Source organism: Tachypleus tridentatus, chromosome 7 (assembly GCF_004210375.1).
Source record: "Tachypleus tridentatus isolate NWPU-2018 chromosome 7, ASM421037v1, whole genome shotgun sequence".
NCBI classification, from domain to species: Eukaryota; Metazoa; Arthropoda; class Merostomata; order Xiphosura; family Limulidae; genus Tachypleus; species Tachypleus tridentatus.
The window spans coordinates 44,558,097-44,571,005 of NC_134831.1; the positions used below are offsets into that span (position 1 = coordinate 44,558,097).

At 31.1% G+C, this 12,909-nt stretch overlaps 1 protein-coding gene across 10 annotated transcripts in view; it reads right to left on the minus strand.

Annotated features, from left to right (window-relative positions):
• The window catches only part of LOC143255559 (ribosomal protein S6 kinase-related protein-like), an 82,068-nt gene that overhangs the window by 52,569 nt on the left and 16,590 nt on the right, over positions 1–12,909 (minus strand). For all 10 annotated transcript variants that reach the window (XR_013030717.1, XR_013030715.1, XR_013030718.1 and 7 more), the window contains exons 4-6: positions 8,541–8,609; positions 4,316–4,388; positions 2,366–2,473 (exon numbers count right to left, since the gene is read on the minus strand). Coding sequence is in view for 4 of the 10 variants with exons in the window: in XM_076511398.1 (XP_076367513.1) it covers positions 2,366–2,473; positions 4,316–4,388; positions 8,541–8,609 (250 nt within the window). In the remaining 6 variants the exon portion in view is untranslated. The remainder of the gene's footprint in view (positions 1–2,365; positions 2,474–4,315; positions 4,389–8,540; positions 8,610–12,909) is intronic.

Sequence of the window (12,909 nt, forward strand, 5' to 3'; positions counted from 1 at the left end):
TTAATTTCCTTAATGGTATTCACTGTTCCTAAGAATTTTTTATGTTTCTTCATTACTTCTAAAAACCATATACTGTGACAAATTACCTTGTCTGCATAAACTATATTAATATCCCTTTTTTGTAAAGTGATTAACAAGAAGGCAAAGTTAGAAATATAAGCTAAACCAAAACAAGCTGTATTTATATTGCTGGAAACAAAGCTCTCATTGGTTACTATATAAGTGTGATTAAACAGGATGTTCTTAAGCTCTTGTACTCTTTTACCAAAATACCTAATGAGTTTATTGGACTAGACTTTGTATACAGCCATATAGAAAATATTTTCTCTTACTTTTATTTAGTACTTTAGACAATACTTGCTTTACTTACTGTTTGACAAACAAGTTGATAAACTTTATTCAACTGTGTTTTCAAAGCCAGGAAAAATTCAATACCAAGTGGCCTTACTGCTTTATTTTCAAAAGGTTTTTGACTTCAACCATTAACAGCAGTATAAGTGTAGAAAATATGCATGTCAGAAGATTGGAAGTAGAAATTCTCAGGAGATTTACTTTGGAATTTCATGGTCCATATTGAAAATTTGCAACAGTACTATTCATTATTACATTGAAAGAATCTAACTATCCTCACCATATACTTCCCAAGTAGCATAAAAACAAACATTATATATTAATGTTTTCTACTTGATTGGATATTAATTATTATAATAGTTCTATGTTAAATTTTATGAAATCTATGCAGTTGGAGTCTACAGCAACCAAATTAAGGTGTCAGATAATAATAGGTTATTTCTGTCCTGATACAACAATATGACTGTCAGTTAACCCTTTCACAACAGATCAGGGTTCAAAGGCCATGTCATCACATTTGTTGACTTTCATTCACAAATTTGTTGGACTAATATTTTATGAATTTATGTTGATAAGTCTGGAATCAAATTGTAGGTCATAATTCAAACTTGAATGTTACATATGATAATTTCTTAATTTGAAAGTAAATATTAAAAGAACACATTTAAATATAGATTTTTAGTGAGTTACATGGTATGTCGAATGCAGCTTTGTCTAAAATTAGGTATGTGACACTAAGTCTATAATTTTGTACAAATTAGGAATTCAAATTACTAATATTGAAAAGCTAGAACATAAAATAAGAACCTCATATCTTTTTATTTTGCTGAGATATGGTTTATGTTCTAAATCAGACTTAGGGGGCCCACATTCAATTCTTTCCATTTTTTGAAATGGTCCCTTATATACTCTTACTACAGTATATGATAAATGAATAACCAATCAACAGCTTAGAATGTCCCCAGAGTGGTCTTCTCAGCCATTTAAATCTTTGAAAAGGCTACCACATTCTTTCTGTCCAAGTTTTCAAAGAGGTAGGTTGTGTCTTTAGTCTGCTTGAAGTTTTATATTTTATAAAATATAAAAAACCTTAGTTACTAAGCTTAATAAACTGTAGTGGAATTCTGTGTTATCAGTGTAATTATTTAAGATTTTTTGGTTATTAAACTGTATTTATAAAGCAAAAAAAATTGGTCTGATATCCTCCATGTGTGAAATTTTAAAAGACTTAGCAACCTATGTCCAGCAACAACCAAGTACAATAGCTAGAAGAGATAACTGTTTGTTTTACTTAATTTATTGTTCTATATTTTAAGAAAAAATAAGTTTCATAATTTATTTTTATTAGTAATAATCTATATACACATATATATAATGGGAAATAATTGAAATGTTACTGTATATCACAAAATATTAGTCCACCAAAACACAACCAAGACAGGGAAGACAAAATCAGTTTTATATTAATGGATATGTGACCTGAGTGAACATGCACTACATCAATGCAAGCTATGTAATGTTAGGTAGGCACAACTGGAAGGTTAATATAATAAAAAAAATATATATATATATATGTTCATATTTTTAGCATTTATGAGACCTGAGCTACATAGACTAAACATCTGTATTTTCGTATTACAATATGAAATCATTCTTGCATGGTAAAAGCATAATTTACATTTATTTCCTAATTTTTATCATGATTCTTATGAGGTTGGTTAACTGACATACCCCACATATTTAGGATATGGAAAATAACAAAGTTTTACTGAAAACAAACGTTTGAAATGTATTTAGAGATTATTCCAATAACATTTGAGATTTTTGGGATAAATCACTCTACACTCAGACTAGTAACAAAACAGACACTAAATACTTCACAAACAAATCTTTAGTAAAATTATTTCATTATAAAATCTATTTTTTTGTATACAAAATACTTGTAATCTTTACTAAAAGTTTACCAAATTTTGTAAAGATGCATGTGTAAAAGGGTTAAATGTGTCTATCTTACCTATAGTAAGAGCTAACTCAGCTACATAGAACTGGACTAGCTCTTCATTAAACTTTCCATATGTTTTCCAAACTTTCAGCAGTTCTCCATGAGGTATATACTCTGTCACTGAATAAAATATGATAAAATGCATGAAATTTTATTTCATAACAACAAAATATTTACAGTACTTTTCAAAAATGATCAAGTACTTGTGGTATAAAAAAAATAAAGTATAATACCAAATAAAACAATCCAGACATAATTTGTAGAACTGATAACTGATTAACCACAATTATGATTAAACTGATTAGTATTATGAAACTAATCAACTAATAAAAATACATGATGAAACTAAGTTGTGTTGTAACTGCCTCTTACAGAAACATAAGTATAAAGTATGACATTTTAAAAGTCTTTCACCTTTTGTTTTCAGGCCAGTCTACCCAAACCATTCCATGACAGTAATATAGGTTTAAAATCTTTCATCTTTCAAGTCTCAAAGAAAATTTGGGTCCAAAAAAACATCCTGAGACAGTCAGAAATTTTCTTCATCCCATATGGTGAAAAGTTTAAGCCAATTGCATTTTATCTAAATGTGAGGAGTGTTTTGCTTTGATATGTGATAAGATGTAGAAAAATGCTGGTCTGAAGCCACTGAGAGCATTGCAAAGAGACAGTTGAACAACAGCCATGGTAGAAGTACATATTGTTACTTATCCACGTGTTGGTGATGACAGTCAATGAAGAGTGGAACAGAGATACAGACTGAATGAAGAAGGCTCTTTTGAATAGTTTTTAAAATGATTGATTGATTCAAAGAAAATAAAATTTTGCAACGTTAGAGTGATATTATAGTTGAAGCAAGTCTGTTATACTTGTAACACTGACAGCTCTTTTCAGAGGGGCTTGGATAAAATTATCCAATGCCCTTAAAATATTTGATGCAGAGGAAATTGAAGTACACAAAGAAAACCTGTTTCCAAGGAACAAGAACTAAATAATCTACCTGACTCATAACCAAGATATGAGGCTAAACAGAAAAAAGACATAATTAACATATATTTATAAGCACTGTACTTCTGTATGTTGGCTTGCAATTTTATGTAATTATGAGGTGATACATTATTCTGCCATGTAGAAATAATGGCTGCTTGTGTCTGGAAGGTTCTAGTCATACTTTTGAGAGTGCTTGCTTTGTTGTAATATTGTTCAGCAAGTTTGTAATTTTGGTCTTTCATCAGATCAGGGTGTGTACAGTTCTGTCAATCTTTATATTATTCTGGTGGATTGTGGAAAGTATTATGAAAGGGTTATGACTGGTTGATTTATCCCTGTTTCTGATTGGTGGAGAGACTTCCTATAGATTCATGTAGATGGAGGAAATTTGTTACAATCTTCATAAATTTGATGAAACTCATTACAATCTCCATCTGTTTGAATGAAACTCATTTCAATCTCCTGAATGGGTTGTTATCCATCAATTAGTTTCTTTAAAAACACAAGTTACCGTAGCTGAAGATGTATTCACTTATAACGATGAATGGATGGATGTTCTTGCACCCTGAATTATCATAATTATGGCTTTTTTCTGAAACCTCATGCTTTAGATTTAGTTGTTTTCACTACATATTCACAAAGATACAAAACTCTAAACAGGCAGACTGACACAGCAGAAATGCAAATGTTTTTCAATTTATTTTTTTTATCTATTTCTTAAAGATTTGTCCAACAAGATATAAATTAGATACAAATGTTTATCCAGCTTTAAATTCATTATTCTAAAAAAGTGCTTTTCTGACAAAGTTACATAGGCTTTTTTTCTGTGATAAATTGCTAACAATGTTTGGTTTCAAAGAATTATATAAAATCTAAATAATGATGTAAATTAATTTCTAACATTTAAAGTAACTGATATTTTATGGGCCACAATCAATCACACATAAAAAAACACTAAAGAAAATTACTTACCAATAAATAATTTCTTTTTGTTTTGCCAGTGATGTTTGCACTTTACAATAAAAGGGTGATGTCCTAAAACACACTGCATCAAAGAGAAATGCTACATGTATTATTTTAACATGCATTCCTTAACTTACACTTTAGCTTACCACCGTAACATTCTGTAATTTTAAGGCTATAACATATAATTCACTTTTACATATTAAATAATTACTGGACATTAAAAATGAATAAATTTAAGTGTATACTTTTCTCCTAAATATATGTCTATAAATTGAGTGAAGGAAAAACTTCTCAGTTGTGACTGCTAATTGAAGATATACAACTGAGACCAGTAATTATTTTCATTAAATGCTACAGCATTAAATGTCAAAACCTAGCAAAGCAATTCAGCCAACAGATGTAATATTTATGATAAAAATCATTTAAAACTGCAGACTTTTTTTATCCACATTCCTCTTAAATTAATCCATTATGGATTTCAAAAGAGACTTTTTAGAATAAGGTAGCCATCTTTTATCTAATACATTAATTACTCCTTTTTTTTTTTTGGCCAGGTGAATGTCACCAATATTCTTTGACCTTTTCTTTCTAAGTACTCAAAGTGGAAATACTTAAACAGCCTTCTTGAAACCTAGAACAAACTTTATAGTATCTAGTTTTGGCTTATAAACATTCTATATAACTTTAGTGTCATGTTTTATGTAAGGAAATTTATAAGTAATCAAAAATACTTCCTCTCACATTAAGATATTTTAGTATCATTTTATATGTTTACAAAGGGTGTGTTAACAGTTCAAATGTTAGTCAACAGTGAAAACGTTTTTGAATTTTCCTCAATCTATCAAATGTTACAAATATGCAAGTCAAATATTAATAAACTAGGGGCTATTTTGGAGGTTTTGTCACTGCTCACTTACCATATTTTTATCACATGGCATTATTGGCCAATAGCAAGACTAACACTTCACCATAATCTTACATTTGTAAAACATATGTGATGCTTCCACTCAGTTTTGATCAAATTTCCTATACTGCTGTAATTATTAATATTAATAATAAGTTATGCATTTAGCAAATAGGTATTACTACTAAACTGAATATAGTACTGTGACAGGTAAGAAAAGTTTCACACACACACAATATGGTTACTTTAATTATAAAAAAAGGTCTTTACAAACAAAACAAAAATGCTACATAAATTTAAAAAAATCACCAGGGCACAGATTATAATCATGGATTTCAGAGGTTACTGCAGAAGTAAAACCCACATTATAGTAGGAATACCTTGTCTACCAGTCTCAACCTCTATTTGTTAGTCTCACATATTAATGAAAGAATAAACAATCACAGAAAAAATGAATAAGTATAAGTAAGGAGAACACAATGTAGGTGCTTACACCCACAATGTTTTACATCTATATTTAATTCACTGCCTGCAGACAACTGTGGGAAGGTTACTGGTCCCCAAAGAAATATAAAATGAAAATAAGGTCCTATCACTGGGATTAAGCAAGGCACTGATATTGGTATTCCAGCCCCCATTACAGTAGTGAAGAGTAAAATTAATAAGTTTATTAGCAGTACAGTAGTCAAATTGTACAAGCATAAAAGTGTACAAATCCAATCAAGTTATCTAAACTAGTATAACTCTCAACATCCATCCATTAAGTTTACTGTCACTTCTAACTTTTAGATTTTACCTACATTATATAAAAGCATTTTTATTTGTGTGATAATGGTGTTCATACATGGAAGAAAACAGTGACAGTTGGTGAAGTGACTTTATTAAAAACTAAAAGCATTTATTGGAAATTTTAGGTACAAAGTTTTAATTCTTATTTCTTTATAATTATGTAATACATTTTTGCATTTAACACATGATACTTCAATAATTCTAATGTTTTTTTTATTAACTTGATTAATCACTTTTTGAATCAATATTTCAAGATTGAAATACACATTGAATTGTTACAAAGTTTACAGTATATGAGCAATTGTGAAGTTATAACATTTATAACAGAAGAGTATGGCATGTTACTATTAAAAGATTTGAATTATAATATTATGATTAATCTAATTTCTCCATTTAAATAACATGTCTCTACTTTAAAAATAGAAGTGTTTCAACTTTTAACTCTACCAAATAAAGTGTTAATAAAAGTATTTACCTCAAGATTATTTATACTAATTAAATCATGTACATATATATAAGTTAAGGCAAAAATATCTGAATTCATGACATCTTCAACAAACATATTTTCATAAAAAAAATATAAATTTGTCATAAAAGTAGAATAGTTAGCTCTCACTGGAACTTCCACTGTTTATTTAAATATCTTATTATTAAAAAAATAAAAGTATTATACATACAAAAGCTTAATATATCTTTTATATTACTGGAGATAATTTTTTTCTTCAAGTACTATGGAAGGATTATAGTTTTGTTCTATTAAGAATTCATAACTGAATTTAAATCTTTAAATGGAATTATTGTATACAGAATGGTAAAAATAAACAAGTAAAAACTACTCAAACATAACATATAATAATATGGTATTTTGGATTCATTAGCATTGACCATATAGTCCTAAAATAACTAAAGTAAAACAAAATTAAAATAGCATTAATATATTTTGCAAGTAATTATAACATTTTACAGTCCAGAAATTTCAAAACTAACACATTTATTTCTAGTAACATGATGATATTAAATTAAAACCAGTTAACAACAAACATTTCAAATATTTTAATTACAATTAGAGTTGTATTTATTTACATTAATATAAAAAACAAACAAATTATAGCACTGGTAAACAGTATATCTGTTTTCAAATTTTTTAAAAATTCATTACTAGCACAGTAATACCACTTGCATTTTCACTTATTTTAAAAACATTTTCCCAAGAAAATTCTAAAAAGAAAAATTGATTCAATAATAAGAACCACAGGTGTCCTAAACAATACTAACTTTAATGAAAACAAATCTCTAAAAGTCTAGACACATTGTTAGGAGTGTCTGGAAAAAGGCATGGCTTAAAAAAATAACACAGCAATGCTTAACACTTTTATAATGGGCTCAGTATAATATACACAAGTTCATCTACAACTGCACTTAAGTATTTGTAATATACATTTTGATATAACAAGTGTATCTTCACAAAATTTGGTAGTCTTTTAGTAAAGATTACAAGTATTTTTTATACAAAAAATCATTTTTAAATTAAATATTTTTGCTGAAGATTTGTTTGTGAAATTGAGTCTGTTTTGCTACTACTCTGAGTGCTAAGTGATTTCATGTCATGATTAAAAAAGTATTCTTTGTCCCCAAAATCTCAAATATTATTTGCATAATCTCTAAATGCATTTCAAACATTTGCTTTCAGTAAAACTTTATTTTCTATACTCTAACTGAGGTCTGTCACTTAACCAACTTCATAACCATCATAAAAAATTAGGAAATAAATATAAATTATGCTCTTTCTATGGTAGAATGACTACACTTTATAAAACAAAAATACAAATGTTTAGTCTGAGTAGCTTAAGTCTCATAATGCAATAAATGAACATATACATTTATTAATTTTTATTATATGCCTACTTGACATTATATAACTTGCATTGACACAGTGCACATCTCTCGGGTCACATATCTAGTGATATAAAACCGACCTTTAGTCTTTCCTGTCTTGGTTGTGTTTTAGTGGAATAATATTTTGTAATAGACAGTCACATTTCAAATATTATACATTATATACATATATATATATGAATACAGATTATTACTATTTAAAAATAAGTTATTAAACTTATTCTTCTTAAAATATAGAACAATAAATCAAAAAGCAAAGCAAATAATTATATCTTCTTGCTATGACCTTTGCACTCAGTTACTGATGGACATAGGTTGCTAAGCCTCTTAAAATTTCACACATGGAGAATATCAAACAAAAGCATAGAAACTATGCTTTTTATATTAAATTTTAAAATGTCTGTGTTTCTACAATCTTACTTAAACCCTTTCTTATATGCAAACTTATTTAAAACACAATGGAAATATCCTGGCTACTACTATTGAATCATTTAAATTTTGTTTTCTAAATAATCCACTGTAGCTCCACAAGAAAGAAGTTAATACATATATCACACCTTTAATTATATAAAAAATATTGTTATTTGCTTCAAATAATTTCTGCCCAAAGATTAAATTCACTTTTTAAATTTAAATACTTACCTGAATGGTAACTTCATCTTTACACTGCTGTACTGCATTTTGCATAATTACCTGAGCTTTAGAAAGAACCTAGAGATAAAGCAAATAAAAATCTAATCATTTATAGACTTAAAACACAATAGACAGATGACCATCATAATCATACTTTACAATATCTTCAAACTTCATGTCATTTTCTTATGGATTATTTGCAAAAAAGTTTAAACTACTACTTAGATTATTCCAAGAGATTTTTGGTTTTATTATCAATGAAATAAAGATGCTGTTTGGTAAAGTTTCCATTTTGTTTCTCCCTAAGTTTTCAAACATGTGAGCTTAAAACAAAATGTAAATACAATTTCATTCCTTGTCATTAGGATTTCTAATCAGAAATGAACTAATTACATAGGATTAAGTGCATTTAATAAAAGAATTTCAAATAACCAACCCAGCAAGAAAAAGTGACAACCACAGTCAATATAAAGTTCTGGTGACACAGAATGTACTAGAGCTACATCTCAGCATTGTTTGAAATTTCATATGTAAGGTAATACTCACATACAAATTGGCCATATAAAATACTAATACTTATAGAACATAAAGATGTGTTCAGATTGAGGATTTAGAATTTTCAAAACTATTATACATAATTACAATGGAAAATAAATGAACACAGAATTAACTTTCTGCATCAAGACCATCTAGAAAATAGATCTACAGTAAGTCGTACCCAGCCATGATAATCAGTGTGTAGCATCTTGTAATATATGAGAATCCACAAACACACAGGTTAATGGCAAAACTGTCCTCTTGCCCAAAGTCACAAGTTTGCAACATAACAAAGGATTTGTATCTAGAAAAGAGACAGAAGTCATGTGTACACAAGGTGTTTTCATAAAATATTCATTCCACCATCACATACCTCAAGCTGCTACAGAATGAAACAGTTTCTCAATTCATACTATTCTATACATAAACTTGCCAGTAAAACTACAGGATGCAATGTCCTTGGATGTCTGTACAAGTAGACTGATAAAAGCATATAGGGAAGAAGAGTTTCCTTTCAGCATAGTAGCCTTAAGACAGAGCCTTTTGCAATAAAATCTATGCTGCAGGGCTATTGTCAAGATGCAAGATTATCAGATAAAATATGATCAGACATGACAACATGGATTGTAACAACATGGTGACACTCAAAAACTGTTTCAATATAATGTATCCAGCCTCTGTTTATAGAGGGGAACTACAGCTGGGCAACTGGTGGTGTTTCTAATCAATTAAATGACAGTCCCATTAACTGATTAGCATGGTGTTCATAAAAGCAAACAAAGTTGGTGGAAGATGATGCTAGCCAGCTGCCTTCTTTCTAATTCACAGTTCATAACTGCCATCAACAACAAACAAATGAAACAGTTGGCAGTAGGTCTTGCCATAGAGTTGCTTTCATTCTAGTCAGCAGTTAACCACTTTCAACAACAGCAAAAAAAAGGGTAGTGGCAGGTAGCCTTTGTAGCTTTTTCATAACAAATACAGGATGAGCAAGTTTGATGGCAAGATTTTGATTACTTAGGTTGATTGGTTGGTGTTTTATGGCATAAAGCAACAAGGCTATCTGCATTAAACATCCAGTAAAAGTTAAAATTGAAGTAAAATTAGTAAAATTCATAAAAGGAAACTAATGTAAAACAAAACAAAGTTTAATTTTTGAAGTAAAAACATAAATAGCATTAAATTCAATTTTTACATCTAGTTTACAGTGGTAAAAAAAATACAGTAATACAAGTTGTAAAGGACTTTCTGTTGCATAATTGTAATTATCATAACTTGCCAGGAAGACTAACAGGTAAGTTCAAAAACCACCGTTAGTCACCTGAAGTTGACCTTTCCTGGTTTAAAGTTAGTTGACGTTATAGCCATTTTTGGAAAGTAAAGTAATAAAAGTTTTAAAAGACTTGTAGCCAAATTTGAATTATAACTTGCCAGAATAACTAATGAGTAGTTCAAACAGCAGTGTAAGTCACCTGAAGTTGACCTTTCCAGTCCTGGTTTCGAGTTATTTGATGTTACAGCCATTTTCTAATTTCAAATCAAACTAGATGTACTTTGACACTTAAAGGGGAATCACATTAAAAAGGTCTAACACATAAATTAAAAAACTTAAATTACATTAAAAAGATTTATGGCCTTTAAAAAACTAAAAACATTTCTCAGGTCAACAAAAATAGATGTTAAAGAGAGGGGCTAGGTGGTTTTGAATATTGGCAAGAGCAGAGTGTGAACTAACTTGAAGCGATTCCAGGGCCAGTAGAGAACTAAGCGAGTCAGTATAAATACTGCAATTTGAGTACTGTTTAGTTTCTATGTGATACAGGGCAAGAGAAATGGCATACAGTTCAGCAGTGAACACAAACACAGTAGAGGGGATTCTGTATGCAATCACCAAACCACAACAAACCATGGCAGAGTCCACACAGTCACCTGATTTTGAACCATCTATATCAATAGCAATAGAAGGATGGTTCGAAAGACATTCAGCAAATAACATACAGTACTTCCAATTGGAAGGGTCTGCTTTTCTCAGATGACTTAAAGATAGGTCACATTTGGGGACTATAATAAGCCATGGTGGTATGGGCTAACCAATGGATACGGCAATGTTATCCAAGGACAGACCCAATTCATCCAACTGCATCTGGATACGAAGGCCAAAAGAAGCAATGGCAGATCGTCCGTTCTGAAAAAGTATGGCCGCCCACCAAGGAAGGGAATCACAACCTCAGGTAGGATGCTTTGGTAAGGAACAAAGTTTCAAAGCATATAGTGAAGACAGCTGCAAACTGTGGGGTGCAAAGAAGGTTCATGAGATTGTGTGTATAAGCTCTGAACTGGGGAAGTGCAGAAAGCCCCAGTGCAGAGCTGAAGTACATGATAATGAATGGGGTCCAACATCATTAAGGCTGAGGTCCTGGCAGAGCCATAGACCAATGATCCATAGTCTAGTTTCTATTGAATAAGAGCATGATATATCTTTAGCATAGAACATCAATCCACTCCCCAAGTGGTGGAAGAGAGAACATGGAGGACGTTCAATGCTCTTGTACATTTAACCTGTAGCTGCTTGATGTGTGATATAAAGGTCAGCTTTCGGTCAAAGATAAGCCCCAAGAACCTTGTCTCAGCGACCACAGGCAGCACAACTTCACTGATACAGAGATCAGGATCAGGGTAAATATCCGTTGATGGCAAAAGTGCATACAAACAGTTTTAAAGAGAGAGAAGTTAATGCCGTTTGCTGTGGTCCACTTCAGTAAACGATTGAGGGCAGTTTGTAGCTGCTGCTCAATATACCTTGTGTTTGACGACTGACATGGGATGTGAAAGTCTTCAACATAGAGCCCATTTGCTACAGTAAGAGAGAGTTGTTCAGTGATGGCATTAATCTTTACAGTGAAAAGTGTGACACCTAAAACACAGTCCTGAGGGACTTCAAGTTCTTGTAGAAAAGAATGGGAAAGTGTCAAACCCACACAAACTTGTAATAGCCAATCCATTAAAAAATTTTTAATAAAAATGGGCAACTGGCCATATAACCCATATATATGGAGGTCTTGCAAAATCCCATACCTCAATGTTGTCATTTGAGAAAGGCTTCTCTGATTGATGTTTCAAGTCGAATCAGGTGGTCCATGGTGAAGTGCTGTTGTCAAAACCCACACTGGGTGGGCAAGAGGAGGTTGTTTGATTCGAGGAACCAAACAAGACGAGCATGAACTATCCTCTCTAAGGTCTTAGAGAGACAGCTCATCAAAGCAATTGGATGGTAGTTTGAAGGAATGTTGGGATCCTTCCCAGGCTTAGAGAAGGATAGGATAATAGCCTGGCACCAGGCATCCAGAAAAACTTCCTCCTGCCACATCCAGTCAAAAACAATTAGAAGAATAGCAAGAGAAACAATAGATAGATGGTGCACTATTTCATAGTGTACCTCATCAGGTCCAATCGATGTACTGTTAGACCGACAAAGGGCCATTTTGAATTTTACCATTGTAAAGGGACGATTATAGTCACAGAAACAATCAGCTTGAAAGAAAAGAGGTGATTGTTCTGCCCAAGTCTTGACAGCTGAAAAGGTAGAGAAAGAAGCAGAAGTGCTAGATATGCTACAAAATCTTTCACCTAGAGTATCGGCAATGCTCTGGGTATCAGTTACTTCCTGGCCATCAGAGAGCATGATTGAATGGGGGAAAGAATTATACTTGTCCCATATGTCTTTCAAACTGGTGGTAGAAGATATGCTGGTTGTGAACTTAATCCAAGAGTTCTTCTGACTTTGACATCTTGCCTGCTGAGCATGTGCACAGACCTTCTGGAAAGCAATGAGGTGCAAAGG